Raw genomic sequence first — 16815 nt, 5'->3', positions numbered from 1 at the left:
TAATTATAATAAGTTTAAATATTATTATTTTATTATGTAATAACAGGAACAGCTTAATAAATAATATAACAGTATATAGCGTTCTATGTATCCCCTAAGTTAAACCAATATATTAGTAGTGTAATTTCGTATGCTATTATTAAACTCAGAAGACCAGCTCTCTCAATGAAGTTACTTATGGTGGATTTTCCCCCTTTGCACTTAGGTTACAGGACTGGAATCCCAGCAGTTTCAAAGTCCAAGTACTGTATTCTCTTCGTATTTGCTCCACGGGGACTGATTTTGGGTCTTTGGAATACCTGAACCGGCGAACTTTGGGCCATTTAGACCAAGACTACCATCTTTCACCAAAAAAACCCTGCCCCTCTTGCCCAGCGGCAGCAGGCACAGCTACGGTGCCCGAGCCAGCACTAGAGATGTGGGAAGAAACTAGCCCACTCAACAGTCGAATACGCATCATCCGGCATCTCTCTCAAGCTCAGAAGCGACTCAGTCATTAGGTAGAGAATGGAACATGCGTATACAAGGAGAATGAAAAGCGCTATCAAAGTGAGTAAATACCGAAGCCAGATGGGAAACCACTTTGGCCATCCTTTGGGTTGACCGCCGGCTACCGGACCCCCCTTAGCAGTGTCCCATAAACAATTGTGAAGCTCGATAAAAACAAGTCTTATGATATAGTCGTCGTCTGCAAATCGCACATTACCAGCTGCGTTTATGAAGTAGAGCTTCAAATCTCTCCCCCGAACCATCAAGTATAGTAACAGAGGCGCCAACCCGAGCCCTAGACATGCTAGACGCCATAGCCAGAGTTCACTGGAGGTTGGAAAGGGCCGGTTCCATGCCGTAGCATGAAGGGCACCGCTGATGAGGGCCATAATTGCTGAATAGGGTTCAGCATTGTCTCGAACGTGGACAGCGATTTTGTAGCCAGCACGCCAAACCGTTCGGATGAATCCACCACGGTTTCTCAGTTCAGTAACGAATAGTGGATCGATGGAGTATGCTCTAGTTTCTTTCTCGAAGTTTGGATAAAGGTCAGAAAGCAATTCCGCATCCAGCGGAAGAGGGATGGGTTCCGCAACATCCAGTGGTTTATCCCACCAACAGTAGTATGTCACGACCGTATAGCAGATTTGGATCAGGACGTGAAGCTCAAGCGGTGTTACCGGCAAGCCGGCAGTCTTTCGTCCCACGCACTGCACAACCATCCACAAGATTTGAAGAGAAACAAGTAATTTCGCAATGCTACTGGCTTTGCTTTTGTCTTCGATATTACGGCGACTGAGTGCTTCAGTAAGCTTTTCACTCTTAATAAGCTCTTTAAAATCCACGTGACATAGTAGCTTTTCGAAACCGGTCGGAGAAATAGTTGTTACGAGCTTGTCTCGTTCACTGGTCTCAGTATTCGAATTATAGGTCATCGGTGTGTTTGTTTCGTTGGGTGTACTTTTCGCTTCCACCACATAACCCCCCATAACGACAAAAAACGCCCCAGACATTCCCATCCATTGCTGCATATCTGGATTGTCGTTGAAAACATCCCGCCATCTCCGGTGCACTTGTCGAGCACGCAAGAGCTGAGTAACAGCAGAGTATACTATAAACTCCGGGACTACAGCAGCAAGGTATAGCCATGCAAGCTTATAGTACGTCCTGGACCAGCGATCCCTGATCGGAACGATATTGGGATACATTGCCGTCCATACGCACAGGCCGAGAGTAACAGTACAGCTCCAGAGAAGTCCAATTGTACCGCGCCCACTAGGATTTGGTACGTAAGTCTCGGTTTGGTTGAAAGGAAGGGATAAGACTGTGGGGATATATGAAACCAAGATGAAAAAGAACGAGTACTTTAGAGGTATCATAATGTCTGGCCAACTTCGTGTTTGGGTGTTGTTGTAGTGAGGATCAAGTTGCGAGTATGTCTTATAGTGGAGTATGTTGGTGGACCAAGGCAAAGTAAGATACACAAGGGAGAAGGAGCGATGCACAATGCACGTACGTGAGGCAAGGTTATGATATGTGGGTAGTGATATATTTTAGTACTATCCATATCTCATCTCATAAATTCTAGTTTTGGGCTTCAGAGTTTAGCTTCCGATACTTTAGGCTTTAAAGCCTAACTTCCAATTCGCTGCTCTAAGTGCTGACGTGGCTGGCGTTTTATTCCTAGCCCAACCAACTATACCACGACTTTCTATTCTGGAAACGTCTTTGGCCTTTCTTCTAGCCTTTAAGCGAATCAAACTCGTATGCAGGTGTGACTTGGCAACTAATTCGCAGATTGGGTTGTAGCTACGTGGCCAAGCATTTTTGGTTTTAATCCTAACGAGTGCGGAAGTCGAAGTAAGAGCTGCACTTGCAATTTGCGATCCAATATAGGTGACTTGTCTAATTGAACGGCGTAATGTAAAACTCTGTATCTACAGTGGGCCCTCCAAGGAGCCGTGAAGCATGTGAATAGTACATGTGTAGGGGGCGCTACATAAGTCTATTTTATGACATTCTGGACTGAAAATCTAATTGTATATTGGTGTCAGATCCGTGGCACACACGATGTATAGCAGTTTTTAATAAGTGTTGATACAGCTGGAGGAGCAGTCTGTGTCTGCGGAGTCAACTTTACCCTATATCCCCAAATCGCTCAATAATATACATTTTGATAATAGCATACTGTTGGCCATAATTGGTGTCAAGCAGTATATAGGAGACTATGTTAACTTATAGTATTTTGCAAGCGGGCGAGATGAATTTTCTTGTATTCTCAAAGGTCAAGCAAGCACTAACCGTTCCCTAAGCTCTCTTTCACTGAACGCGCAGTGTCAACATGACGCGGGTGGACATATCCCAGAAGTTCCTTTGCGTATGCAGCAGTCACAGCTGAAGCATACTCCTGCCAGACTTTATTCTTCTCTGAGTCTACATAATGCAGATACCACGAATAACAATACTCGGGAAGTCCCATAACCCTGCAGCTTCCATCTCGATACAAAGGGCATTCCTTTCCCATTCTGCGTCTACCCTATCGCGCTCCTTGGCATCCATGATGACTTGATTACCGGATGCGATGAGACCGTAATGGACATTGATATCCCTAAGATCCTCCTTGGACTCACTCTTATGGATGTCTGCCGCGGTGCTGATAACGGAACTAGTGTCCTGAACCACAGATGTCACCACCATTTGACCCAAAGAAATAAGAACAGGGTCAGAAATGTGCTCCAGAATACATAGAACATGGTATGCCACCTGCTCTCGCTGCAATCGGAATCCGACAGGGACAGAGGATCCTCGGTGACGGTGGGCCGCGCATACTCACGCCCGAGTTTCAGGTACTTCGTAAACATGCTGTCCAGATGTTGATTTATTGTTGAGCCCTCCAATGCGACCCTGACTCTCATTTTTGATAACGATGTCAACAATGCGATTGGTGGATTATTCAGAGCGCCAGTTCGTTTGAACTTTCCGTTCTTCTCTGCCTTGCCAAGGCCCCACTGGACTACTCCGGGATATTAATCCACAGGTGTGCCGACGACAACGTCCCCAAGCCTAACCTTGGGTGGAATATCACCACCAATCCCGACCAACAGGCCAAACTTTATGGAAGGAAATGTCCATGTCACTTGCGTCGCGACCGTGGCTGCTGTATTGGTGCCGTACTTGCCCAAGGGTAGGCCGACGATAACGATATTATGAGGGCCGATGGAAACTAGAGAGTACCTGTAGGTATTGGGGTCGTTTTGCGGATATTCGAGATCCTCGTGCCTGCCACCGAGCATGGCTAGCGTTGCTGTCTGCTCTTTTGGTGAGGCGCAGACCCAGCCGACTGTGTAGTTGTCATGGGCTCTGGTGTTACTAGCTAGCTCCTCCATCAATAGAAGAACGTAGATCTACCTAAGCAGAGGTTTAAAATCCATACGGTACGTAGTGGAATATTTCAACAGCAAAAATAAGCCGTCAAGGAGCAAGAGTTTTTTTCCCCCCCGACCTCAAACGCAACCCCCTCCTCATCTGCTGCTCTTCTTCCTACTTAGCGCACATCTGCCTTTGCCTCCCGCCGTAATAATTAGTTCCGCCTCTGCCGTTGAGTATAGACCAACTACGAAAAGGTAAGTAACAATATTTATGATATGAATTATATATTCATTAAATATTTAGCCTAACTTGTTTCCTAATATAAACTTGAAATCTAGGGTTATCCCTTAGGAATCCTAACCTAAACGCATATATAGCTTTACAGTATATTATATCTTTATACTATTATAACTTTCCGTGTGGAATACTACAGTATTCTAGGTAGTGTCATTTAAGGCTCAGGCCCAGGTTCTCTAAGTATTAACTGACACTCCGTGCGTCGGAGAGCACATTCTGATCCCTTATACTCCATGTCAACTAGCCAAACGTCTTCCAAGCGTCATATAAAAACCGAACCGCAAGATTATGTGCTTTCACATCATAGCCGGGCAGCAACTGGGTGCCCAAAAAGCATCATGCGCCCTTTTTCGCGGTTCATGGTCCAGATGATATTGGGCTGCCCTTCAAATGCGACAGTCCCTTTGGGGATCCCTGAGCCTGGGAGGGTACCGTCCTCTTCAACAAGTGCGCCCGCCGCGGTCCAGTTTATGACCGGAGGTGGTGTTAACGCCCATGATACCTTATGGGACACGTCCTGTTTGAGAGGGAGCAGGAAGCCATAGTTGGTGGTTTCGGCCAGCAGCGACAGGTGCGCATGGCTACCGGGCGTCAACTGCGGCGTGAAAAACAAATCACGGTGTTCTTGGCGCTGGAGCAGCTTGCAATCCGGCGACATAATATCGCCAAAGAGCCGGGCAAGATCGGATACACTGCAGGTCAGGCCATACGTCTCCTTGTCACGGGCCACCAGACAGGCCATGCCGTCCGCCGTGGAGGTGTCCACCTTACGCTCTACCATCTGCAGGCGGCGCTTCCAGACATGCGGCACCAGAGCCGGCCGGTAGGTGGAAGCGGTCATGCCAAGCGCGCCAAAGATATGGTGGTCGACGTACTGAAAGAACCGATCCTTATCGCCAAGCCGCTCGACGAGTAGCTGCACGCAATAGATACCCCATCCGTACTCAAAACCCTCACCGGGCTCAAAGAAGAGGTGCGTAAATTGATTCTTGACTAATGGGTGGGCGTCATTGGGAAAGTCTGGCGGCAGCACTCTATTCTGGCTGCCAAACCGTTCTCGGTACGTATCGGGGGTGCCCATACCACTCGTGCTCAAAAGTAGGGTGCGCAGTGTGACGCCGCGGATTGGGGAGCGTAGCCGTATTTCTTTATCCACTTCCTCGACGATCAGGCATTTCTCAATCTCAGGAATATGCTTGCTAATCGGCTCGTCGAGCATCAAAATACCGCGTTCAACCAATTGCAAGGCCGCGATATTAGTGATGAACTTGCCTGCCGAGGTGAGCGATATAGTGCAATCGGGATCCAAGGGCGGCAAGTCGGTATCAAGTAATTGGCGTCCAGCAGCATGTCGGTATAAGAAGTTTCCTGCTCATGTTCCACAGTATGAATTAGATGCCCTCTTCTTATAGCCTCATACACATTTCAACATTTGCAGAGACACGCTCTATCTCACCGTTGTTGTCAATGACCATAGCAACAGCACCCAGCAAGTCCCCGTTACCAAGGTTTGTTGCTTTGGCCAACTCGGCTTCAAACGCTTCCATTGCAAACAGTGTTGACGCCTTTCGATACGTCCTTTTCTAGTTTAGGGCAACGAAATTAAGGTTCTAAAGGGTGAAACACTGAGAAGAAAGCCTCCAGATGATCTCAACATACCTGAGCCAGAGTAGGAAAGATGATTTTGACCGGGTTCAGATGGTGTTTCCTATCGCGGGGAACCTTCAACGTCACCAGCCAGCGCAAACTTCTTACGTAATAAACCCTACGGAATTGGTAGACACACGGATACTGTACAACGTACTTTTGGGGACGCAGCGATATCTCTCAGCCTCACATTGGCTGAAGCAATATATGCTGATAAACGGAGGTATGTTAGTGAACCAGTACGTTACCCCTACTACCACCATTTGCCAGTCCCAGCACTAAAAGAGCACTTTTGAAAGCTATTACTAGCGGCGTGTTGGAAATCTCGTCTTTACTGCATGTTGCCTGTGTAACTCGATTATATAATGAGGCCGCATGCATTATTTTAGCCTCCGTAAAGAGAATTCATTACCTCTAGTGTTTGCAATTAGCGCCTGAAATATAAACACTCTAGTGAGTTTTCCACTACCTTGGCTATCTTGAATAGACAGAGCATAAACAGCACATCTGCATATTCTGCAACCGCAAAAGATTTCGCTAAGATAGTTTACGAAGTGCGTTTTACAACCCCATTTTTGCGAAGACAGTGTATTCCAAAACGTTCTTATAGAATATTCGTGTCGTTGTCATTAATAATAGGCGCTTGGCAGGGCAGATACAGTAGCTTATCCTGCCCAAGGAGCATACCATAAAATATATTAAGAATCCTAACCCTTCACTTCTAAAACTCTGTAATCATCAGTAGCCCAAAAATATCTTTTGAATATTTTACTATTAAAAACAGTACACCCCATAAACAATATAAATCAATGCCCTGACATACCCTTGTCATAGATATACTCTGGCTACCATCGAGGTCAACGGCCGCTAATACGTAGCATCTTCTTTCCCAGCATCATCTCAATTCACCATCTGCATCTCACGTCATCATCATATCAAAACGTATGCTGCTCTGGTTCAAATACCCTCCTTGGCTGTATCTCATATAGAAGTCAGACGGCAGAGTGCTTCAGGAGGTCGAAGAGCTATCGTTGGAGCAGATATGACACTTGCAGAGCATAAAATAAAGATTTTATGTTCCAATTTAATCTCTGAGAGAGAGTTTTACGGATGTATTTTGTCTTAGGGCGGTCTTTAGAGAGCTTTCCTAATCATTCTCATAGAAATAAACGCTTCCATTAATAAACAGTTCCATAAATAAACGGTTCCATGAATATTAATAATAATAATAACAATAATTATAAAATAAGAAAAATGTACAATAAAAATAACCTGCTATGCTCAAATGCTCCCAGCTCTTTTCTTTATCAATTGCTGTAGTCCTTGCGATATTCATTCTCAAAGCCCTTGAGGGTCACCGTAGTGTCTTGGCTCTCTGTCCGAGTGCATGGCGAACATTGAACACCGCCAGTATTAACATTATGATTGCCCCAACGATCAGCGTAATTAATGGGGCCAAGATAGAAAACAACGTGAATCCATATGAAACACGGTTGAACATTACGCTAGTGTTTAATTCTGTTGTGGCTAGACCCAATTGCATTGCCGTTAACACCACGGTAATGTAGATGATGGCCGTCAACACCCATTTATAATTTCTCTCAAAATAGGTCGAGTACTGATGATAGCTGTACTCGTACCCTCGGATCATTGTCATGAATTTCGCGTTGCAAAACCTATAAATCAGGTTTAGTCGTTTGAGACGTAATTCACCGTAAATGTATCTTTCGTTAATGTTGCTCGGGTCTTTTTGTATGCGTGAAACGACGGCTGCAGAGAATGGAGCCCAATCTCTCCATTGGACGCTCTCCGATATTAAACCCTTTGTATGTGCAATTTGGAGATCGCTTTTACTGCTTATTAGCCAAGTATAAGAATAGAGAAACCCTCGTGCGCTCCGAAAAAGATTTTCATCCTTGCAAAGTATGTTAACCCAGGTTGAATAGCTGAGCAAGTAGTCAGGGAGTGGTTTCAATGTCAGGACGTTATCACGCCAAACGATATGAAGATCTGCGTTCTCTGTAATGATGATCTCACGCCCGACCCTGACTTGGTTGTGTAAGGCTCGAGAGGCTGATGGCAGCCCTGCCAACCAGAGATGCTTGTGGATGTTATTCAGTCGCGTAACATCAAGGTCGCGCACCATATACTCCGCCACTGATGAAGTGACGTCTTTCTTGATGCATATTATGTTCCTTTTAAAGTGGTAGGTACCGGGAAGCACGAGGTCTTGTTCTTTCAAGATTTTCTCTTCCTCAGCAAATGGAGGTTCTAAGATTAAACTTGTGGTCAGAAAATTGTAAGAAGAGCTTATAGGGTACCATTCCAGCGCCATAGTTGCCATAACTTTTACACCTTTGACAGCAGTGCACTACCATGGCTAGAGTATAGATAAAATTCAGGATAGCAGAACGAAAGGCTAAACAAATACTACTTACCAAGCACTTTTAAAGTGTCAATGTCTATCGTAACAGATTCGTCATTTTCTTCTACTGTATCTCTCTTGATTAGCATTTGCGTATCGACGTATTGGCCTTGAAATTATAGTCGGCAGTCGTGCCTTGGCAGTGGATCGATATCGGGAACCAGGCACCTACGTTTTGGTCTAACCGTCATTTCATGGCGTTTTCCCATGACGGCCGTAATAGTAAGTGACAAGCATATACTGCAACGATCAGATCAAAGCGATATGAAGCAGTAGCTTAGCGACGCTGCCTACACGCAAGATAGTTCACACAGGCTACCGACAGGAATGGCTCTCACATCTTTCTGAAATTCAAGGCATATTAGTAGAGAGACCTTGGTAGCCTTATAGGTCCACCCTAACTACCTAGGTAGGTAGGTGTGTAATATTACCATGTATACACGTAGTCATCCAAGAATTTTTTTTAGGCTGCCTCGCGGCAAGAATTACCCCGCAGCCATTGTGAGAGGGCATTCCCAGTCCCGATCAACGAATCAGAATATCAAATCATCGCCATAGATTGCTGTTTGTGCGGCGTTTCCGTATAGGGAAAAGCCACAACTGTATGTACTATATATGTATGCAAACAGACGTGGCATGCAAGCGGTAGTAGGATGAGCCCAAGCGAGCTATATACCTGATATCATACTCCGTATACGGAGTAGATCTGCAGGGTATCACCGACGGGTTACCGGCACGGCTCCCATTGCAATTAATTGGCGAGCAGCTTAGACGTGGCTGGGGCCCAGCACCTATACACGCATAACACTAAGTCCAACCATGGCAGTACTCGAAATTGAGTCGAGACGACATAAACAATGTATGTCTTTAGCCCTTCCATCTCAGCCTTAGTGTTTTTTCTCTAAATAGCCTCTAATTCAATGAAGCTTCCGAACACGCGATGCTAAGAGGAGAACAGACAGGTCATGAATTGAAACCATGAGTCAACGAATATCGATTTCACTTCCTTGCTTAACTCAACAACTTTCCTACATGTAATTTTCTCAGAAGGGTGCATAGCTGAAACTTTGCCCCCCCAAGTTGGGTGTTGTTGGGACCACGTATTGCCGTAGAGTCGTTTGACCAATGATGGCCACGTTCGGTGAGACTTACCGCCTAAAACAACTAATCCCTGTTTCAGCTCCCATAAAGCTCGCCGAAGAGGATCAATCACTGAGTTTTCGTCCTCCTGGTCACCCAATTGGCAAACCCGTGTACAGGATCCGGCATATCAGACGCACCTATAGGGACTCGATAGATGAATAACATGTAATTCCATCGTAGAGGAAGCCAAATTCGTTAACTCTGTTTCCCCTTTGTTACACCTTGGACCTCATGGTGCTAGCGTCTAGGAACTGGCCCAGGGTTTCCCCAACTACTAAGAAAGGTGATAGGTTTCCCATATTTAATAAATCTACGGATTTTCTATTAAAAAGAATACCCATACCTTGATTTAATCAACCAAGATCAATGAGCCGGCTGCCCGACCATTATCAGCTTTTGCGATAAACACAATCATGAATTGGTCCCTCGGCACCTTCGCTAGTGACGGGTATTTGTCCCTAATCTTAGGCTGAGTGAGGCGAGCCGCCCAACTCCAGTTGTCGCCTTCCCAGGATACAAGAGACGATGGCTCACCGTTCGTGAAGGCTCTCAGTGAGCTTGCTAGATAGCAAGTTCCAGTTATCGTGATTAAACGGGCCTCGAGTTCATTGCCATCTTCACTGATTGACTTCGTCGACAAAATCTTCAACACTGGTTTGGTTGAAGAGGCTAACGGAGGACTGGTACTCTGGAGTGGTATCTCATCCGACAGCAATGCTGGTGCCAAAGGTGGACTTTCTCGGCGCCTCGATACAGCCTCATATGCAAAGGCGTATTTCAAGAGATCGGAGTCCCGGTATGCCGCGCCACAGAAAGTGAGTCCAACCGGCATCTTCTCCTCTGCAAGGGTTCCCATTGGAACGGTGATGCAGGGAACTCCAAGGTGCTTCAGAGAACGACCGCCATTTGCGTATTTGACGCCGTCTCTTAACGCATCGAGCATAGAGTCATAGTTCTCGTCCGAGTCGGCCAAGGCAACATCGCCATTGGTCGGAAACACTACAACGTCGTACTTATTCTCGGTCATCCATTCTTCCAAGTCCCTCTCTCGCATCGCTTCCAAAGCCTTGAGGGCGAACTCACAGCCAGGCAGGTCAATAGGGCCGGATTTTCCTCGCTTCTTTACTACGGCGACCATGTCTTCGTAGCGGACCTGGTTCTGCGACTCACTGTGTTGAGAGGGGTCATCCATGGGAGCAATATGCGGGTGAACCTTGTCGAGCTCGGCGAAGGTGAAGTCTGGTAGCTTCTCATCGCCATTGCTTCGGAGGAAGTTGTCCCAACTCAAGGCAATCATGTCGCACCGTTCACGCGCCGCCCAATCCTGAGAAAGGCCGGCGACGTTCATGCTCTGGCCAGGGAAGTCTTGTCTGGTGTAGTTCTCGAACAGGGGGAAGTCAGTCTCTATAACAGTAGCTCCTAGATTCTCGAGATCTTTCCGTGCTTTTTCCCAGAGAGCGCGGACCCCACTGGAGCAGACATTTTTTGGCTTGGAGCCCTGAACTCCAATAAAGCATTTTGGGACGGCAACTCGCTTGTTTCGAAGCGCGTTCGGGTCAGCCAATGACTGATAGTCCGCCGGACGGATGTCGCTGGCCTTTGGAAGTGGCACATACGGCTGTTCACGCCAGAGATCTGCGTCTCCCGAAGCGTTGTCATCTGCAACGACGACATTGAGTACCTGGAACAAGTCTGATACAGTTCTTGTGTGAGGGACAACCTGATCGCAGGTCGGATACAACGGCCACAAGCCACGGGGAGGAATGACACTACGCGAAGGGGCGTAGGCAACCAGCGCATTGTTGGACGCTGGAGAGCGACCTGATGTGACAGCTTCTCCAGCAAACCCAAATGCGGCAAGGCTTGCCGCCGTGGCGACTCCGCAGCCGTAGGAGGAACCAGAAGCATAAGCAGTGCACATGTATTTTTGGTTGTATGGACTTTCGGAGCGCCCATACAGGCCGCGTTGACAACCACCGTCCGCCATTGGCGGCATGTTGGTCTTTCCCATGACAACCGCTCCTGCTTTGCGGAGCAACTCCACAATGGCTGCATCAGAGGATGCTTCGAGGCTGGCGAAAGCAGGCGATGCAGCAGAGACTGTCATGCCTTTGACTTTGTAGCTATCCTTGACCGTGAACGGGATACCTTCTAGAGGCCGTGGTGGCTTTCCAGAAGCGCGGAAGTCGTCCGAGGCTTGGGCTTCGGTAAAGACATCAGGGTTGAGGACACAGATCGAGTTGAGACGTGGACCCCGGCAGTCATACTTGCCGATGCGGTGCAGGTAGAGAGAGACGAGCTCAACGCTTGTGATGACTCGAGCGTTTAGCAACTGTTTGAGATCGCTAATGCTTGCCTCAAGCAGGCTGAGAGACGCCTTGTCTGCCATAATGAAAAGAAGGGTGAGTGTGAGTTGTGGAATAAGGTATAGATGCCCGGTTGATCATAAGGGACTATACATATCTTGGGGCAACAAACAGTATTTATAGAAGTGCAGTTGTGATAGTAACCAGCTTGAGGTAGTCGCCATCGACCTCCAATATTGAGGCTACAACCGGATCGACATACTCTCCGAAGTTGAACGGGCGCGCCCACGTCTTGACATTCCCAGGGCTCCGGCTAGCCGCAGTCCCCATAATAATATTATTTTACAGGTCCTCGATCAATTCCATTGGGCTATCGTGTGAAAGCGTCCGAAAAGATCGTGAATCGTTCAACTTCCGAAGTTGTATGTGAACTATTAATCCGGATAGTAGTTTTTGGAAGTTCGAAGCGAGGGGTCCATGACTAGATGGACGCACCCTATTGGCTAGCCCGGGCCCCCGATGCCCGGATGATGGTCTGTTTGACCCACAGTAGAACCTTTTAGAGAGCTCTGAGGGGTCAATCGAACCAAGAACTCGAAAACAGCGAGGATTGCTGACTTGGGAACTTCGGAACATAATCAGCCTCTGACCTTGCGGGGGTTGGCTCATATCCGCTTTTCTCCTGCCGCGTCGGCCTCATGCGATGTAAATTGCAGCATCCACAATCTGAGTTCACAATGAGGAGCCCCAAGAAAGCTGATTGCTGTTGGACATGTAAAATAAGGCATGTCAAATGTGACGCAACACCGGCGGCCTGTGCGCAGTGCACAAGTCGACAGATTAACTGCCATGGATATGGCCCAAAACCATTATGGATGGATGGAGGTGAAGAGGAGGAGCGAGAAAGGCAGCTCATCAAGCGCGCCGTCAAGAAAAATTTCAAACAGAAAAAGAAACTCCAGCATCGTCTAGTCAAGAAACAGAATCATCCACAGCCTCGAAGTCGAAGCCTAATTCCGCTAAGGCGCTTGCTGGATGTACAGATTGCCACTCCTCAAGGTAAGTCCAAGTCTCATGGCCTACACGCCATTAGCATTTCGAATGGTTAGAGATATACTTATTCTATAACCTGTATTTGCTTATCCAGATAACGCAGCATTGCCAATGCTGACCCCACAATCGGTGCAAAGTCGCGCTCCCTCCGACCGCTCATTTCCAAAACCCTTACAATATGACGAAGCAAATCTTTTGATGCATTATTTGGACTATGTATTCCCCTACCAGTACCCATTCTCTGAAAAGGGAAAATGGTCTCGTGGCTGGCTTCTTTGGCTCTTGAGCAAAAATGGACCGCTTTATCGAGCATCTATGGGCCTTGCAGCGCTACATCAGCGATCACTCCAAGGCGGAATCGAGAGCCACCATCTTGAACTTGAGTTTCATACCAAGGCCCTGAGGCAGCTTCAGGATTTTATTGTTTCCTTCAACATAAATGAGCTTCGGCTTGAGAACGAGAATCTCGTCGAGGTGATAACATGTGGCGTGGCTCTAATTAGCTTTGAGGTGAGTCAATCCCACCATTCGTGGTTGGCGTTGCTAAGGTATCGAATCGAGCTCTAACAGCTGAAAGGTCCTCAGAGGAAGCACGGGTAACTGGCAACCTCATCTATGCGCTATGGCTTCAATTGCCATAGCAATACATGAACAGCATCAACTTCCACAGTCACCAGATCAACTCTCATTGCCACTGTGCGAAAACAACACGGCGGCAGCCTTAGCATTCCACATCCCAGTATTATTGTGGATGGACATATTGGCCTGCGTAGCAACACAGCAAAAGCCAAAGCTGCCTTATGAAGAATGGCTAGGTCCAAGTTGCAACTTTGAGCTTTCACGTATCATGGGGTGCCATAACTCGGTAATGAAAGCCATTGGCAACTTGGGAGCACTGCACGAGTGCAAGGTCGAGGCCTTCGACGTAAATCACCTTGAAAATGAGCAATTCTGGAGGAGAATACAGCGCATTGAAGATGAACTCGAAGATTGCATGGAAGAAATCCCCATAACTTCATCAGAGGTTCGCACATTATCACCTTGATCGATTGTTTGCAATAGCTGACACAAGCGAAGTTACTATCCCGATCTAATGAAGGGTGTGTCACTCGCATATTTGCCGCTGCAGCGTTGGTGCAACTTCAGGTTCTCAACGCTCAGATTTCACCGAGTCCCTCGCCAACTAAAATAAGGAGAGCAGTAAGCCGGACGATATCGGAGATCCAGGTGACCCGGGGCACAATTTCTCCTCGCCAAATGAGCTGGCCTATCTGCGTCGTCGGCTGTGTGGCTGACGCAGATCAAAGGTTCTTTTTTGAGAATCTGCTGGAGAATGTACTCTCTGAAGGGAGTAGCATCTTTGGAAATTGTGGAACGGTACTGGACATCATGCGAAATTGCTGGAAGTTCCAGGTTGAGCAGCCGGATTTTCAATGGGACTGTAGCTGTGCAATGAAGAAGATGGGTATAAGCGCTTTACTCATATAAATAACAATACAAAACTCGAGCTTTGGCTACAAGCTGTAATTAATGAACTTTGATGGTGCTTATTATGGATATGACTGCCCATTCTATCCCCCACAGCGTAATTTTCCCGGCTTCATCGATTACGACGGGGAGGTCAATCCCAATCAGGTGTTGTCGTAGAAAAAATCGGTATCAGGATTACCAAATTATCGAACGCTAGTGCTCTCATAATGTGGTTTGAGTTATGATAAAAAAGCGTGATACCACGGTTCGATGTATTTATTGAATTACCCACATACACACACCGTGTGCAAGACGGAAAGGTCTGTTGGTTGGCCTGGGCCGGTTGTTGACTGCAGGGTGACTCCTATCCGATCTGCCTCATCGGATCTCGTAGATTGTGTATTTCCTGCCCCCGGCTTTGTATATAGATAACTAAGACCTTTAACTAATACAATATTACACCCAACCTCACTTCCAACACCGGTCTCCTGTGATAGCATCCCCACCATCAGCCACCTTGAGCCGCTGTGTCACAGTAGCCAATGAGAGTGCGGCCTGATTGTAGTGACTCGGAGCTGAGCCAGGCACCAGTACTGGAGGCGCCGGGTGGGTCGTGGAGCAGGCTACCCCACCCCCTGAATGCCCTGTTTCGATCAACATAACCAGGGACTCTCGTAAGACTTCCATCCCCTCCTCTTCATCGAAACAAAACCATCATCCTGCTGGTCATACTACTTACATCATCTCACACTTGATATACCTTGCCCCAGAAATGTTGTCAAAACATTCGAAATTCCAGGCCGAATGCCTAGACCAAGACGCCTCTCTCTTTTTCACTCGCCTTCCAAGGGAGATCCGTGACCTTATCTACCAGCAGTACCTCGCTATCGATGCCATCACAGATGGCGTCTCAACGAACCAGCCCGAACACCTGTTTCTCAACGACGACCAACCTTACGAGGGCGATGGCATACCGCTTGAAGCTAGCTGCCAGAAAATATTGTCGGAAATGCGATGTGTGAGGCGGCTGCGGGAGGTGGCCATGACCTTCTACTCGCCTTGGAATTTCCGGCTCCAACTCGCAGTAAAAGGCCGTCTTGACTGGGCTTGCGTCCAGAAGATTCGCCTTCAACTCCGTAACGAGGATAGGTTCGACATCACAGGCGCAGAGTTCACCAAGAAAGCCCTGTTGCGGACGAGAAAGCTGAAGATTTTGTATATTGACTGCTCCGCATTCCACGAGGCCTCCAACAGAGCAATTGAACCCAATATAATCATCTCTAGCGCGGATCCCAGTTCCCAGGACGACGAAGATGAAGCGGATGGTGAACTTTTTGCAAAATTACATTGGATAGAAAGCTTGCTCGCTGATTGTGGCATGCAGCTAGAAAGGCTGGAAATGGTGGTACTCAAAGGCAAAGGCTGCTATCCAACGTTCTGGCCGCAGCAGGTCAGGCAATTTGTCAATGACAATGTCGAGGTAATAGAACTAGACTAGACCTGTGCCACATTGGCGGGGACGCGGCACCAGACCTTTTTCAGTCAATTTGGACCTTCTAGAAAAATTTGGCTTTCGGCGCGCACCACCAAGCACCCACCCATCATGATTAACCAAAAAAAAAATAACCTAGGAGACAGCTAACAATCTAATCAATCAATGAGTTAAGGTTACTTAGTCTTGAAGAGTATCGCTATTTGCACGGATAGAAATATCTATTTGTACGAATATGTCACTAGTTCATAGCTGACCCAATTCGGGGCGAGTGCCATTCGACTAGCCTGCGACAGTCATATTCCAGTGCAACCGAATGAAGAAAAGGTAATCATAAAAATTGAGAGTCGTCGTGTATATCTCGCTGTGCGGAAATTTGTTGCGGTAAAAAAACTAAAAGTGTAGGCCTACTAAATCCCTTCAGCAAACATAATAGTGGCGTATTCTATGCGACAAGGAGATGCGGATGCATCCCAAATAGCTGATGGAGCAAAATACATGATGCTATTGAAAGAGTGTTTTTTTCATCGTTATCTTTGAGGCATTACTAACATAATCCTAAACCTTAAAGTTTCACCCCTTAGGAACAGCTAACTTATAGAAACTGTCCAGTTTACTTGCGACAGAGTAATACTATACTGGGTTTGCAGACTTAAAAAAGATGGAACAGCCGTTGTCGTAATCTACGTGAGCATGAAGCACCTTATAGATGAAAAATCAATATTAAACCCCCAACCTAAAATGTAACAGGGAGGGGGGGTTATGGGCGAAAATCGGTTCAAAGGATCAAGTCTATCGCCTAAAACGGGCAGAGGGAAAAGATTGATGCCGTCTTTTTTTTATGCAATATCACCACCTGTGGGTTGGCCCACTAAGCCACTCTTGGTGTTAAAGGGAGCTGCTGAACTATCAATGGGCATTTCAACATCTTCGACAGCGCCCATGGTTGCGGAAATACATTAATAAAAAATGCACTGGGTAACTTTTGCCGTCATCATAATGAACTTCTTGAAGAAAATGGAGGATTTGTTGAATAATATTGTACGAACGCCCACATTGCTGGGTATCGCAACTTCGCGTTTCGCTGTGACCGCATTGACTCCAGGGGGGATATTTGCACAATA

General features: G+C 46.9%; 7 protein-coding genes across 7 annotated transcripts; 2 read left to right on the top strand and 5 right to left on the bottom strand.

Annotated features, from left to right (window-relative positions):
* Positions 1-610: 610 nt before the first annotated feature.
* On the bottom strand, positions 611-1868 carry TRIVIDRAFT_191998 (uncharacterized protein; the record flags this gene model as incomplete). The annotated part of the gene is made up of 2 exons (XM_014100422.1): positions 611-623; positions 1105-1868. 2 exons carry the CDS (start codon positions 1866-1868, stop codon positions 611-613), a joined length of 777 nt encoding a protein of 258 aa, XP_013955897.1.
* Positions 1869-2785: 917 nt separating this feature from the next.
* TRIVIDRAFT_191997 (uncharacterized protein) lies at positions 2786-3875 on the bottom strand (the record flags this gene model as incomplete). The annotated part of the gene is made up of 4 exons (XM_014100421.1): positions 2786-2904; positions 2940-3257; positions 3323-3482; positions 3525-3875. 4 exons carry the CDS (start codon positions 3873-3875, stop codon positions 2786-2788), a joined length of 948 nt encoding a protein of 315 aa, XP_013955896.1.
* A 339-nt stretch (positions 3876-4214) lies between these two features.
* Positions 4215-5800, bottom strand: TRIVIDRAFT_230803 (uncharacterized protein; the record flags this gene model as incomplete). The annotated part of the gene is made up of 2 exons (XM_014100420.1): positions 4215-5523; positions 5612-5800. The coding sequence occupies 2 exons, from the start codon at positions 5700-5702 to the stop codon at positions 4457-4459; spliced, it is 1158 nt and encodes a 385-aa protein (XP_013955895.1).
* Positions 5801-7156: 1356 nt separating this feature from the next.
* Positions 7157-7948, bottom strand: TRIVIDRAFT_191995 (uncharacterized protein; the record flags this gene model as incomplete). The annotated part of the gene is made up of 1 exon (XM_014100419.1): positions 7157-7948. One exon carries the CDS (start codon positions 7946-7948, stop codon positions 7157-7159), a length of 792 nt encoding a protein of 263 aa, XP_013955894.1.
* Positions 7949-9646: 1698 nt separating this feature from the next.
* On the bottom strand, positions 9647-12044 carry TRIVIDRAFT_230802 (uncharacterized protein; the record flags this gene model as incomplete). The annotated part of the gene is made up of 1 exon (XM_014100418.1): positions 9647-12044. The coding sequence occupies one exon, from the start codon at positions 11757-11759 to the stop codon at positions 9720-9722; it is 2040 nt and encodes a 679-aa protein (XP_013955893.1).
* Positions 12045-12413: 369 nt separating this feature from the next.
* TRIVIDRAFT_209372 (uncharacterized protein) lies at positions 12414-14217 on the top strand (the record flags this gene model as incomplete). The annotated part of the gene is made up of 4 exons (XM_014100417.1): positions 12414-12735; positions 12824-13239; positions 13385-13753; positions 13807-14217. 4 exons carry the CDS (start codon positions 12414-12416, stop codon positions 14215-14217), a joined length of 1518 nt encoding a protein of 505 aa, XP_013955892.1.
* A 697-nt stretch (positions 14218-14914) lies between these two features.
* On the top strand, positions 14915-16026 carry TRIVIDRAFT_216181 (uncharacterized protein; the record flags this gene model as incomplete). Its single annotated transcript, XM_014100416.1, has 1 exon — positions 14915-16026. The coding sequence occupies one exon, from the start codon at positions 14972-14974 to the stop codon at positions 15695-15697; it is 726 nt and encodes a 241-aa protein (XP_013955891.1).
* Positions 16027-16815: the final 789 nt, after the last annotated feature.

The sequence above is a fragment of the Trichoderma virens genome (genome assembly GCF_000170995.1).
Source record: "Trichoderma virens Gv29-8 chromosome Unknown TRIVIscaffold_66, whole genome shotgun sequence".
Classification (NCBI taxonomy): Eukaryota; Fungi; Ascomycota; class Sordariomycetes; order Hypocreales; family Hypocreaceae; genus Trichoderma; species Trichoderma virens.
Note: the sequence above shows the minus strand (reverse complement) of the source record. Positions and strands in the feature narration are given on the sequence as shown.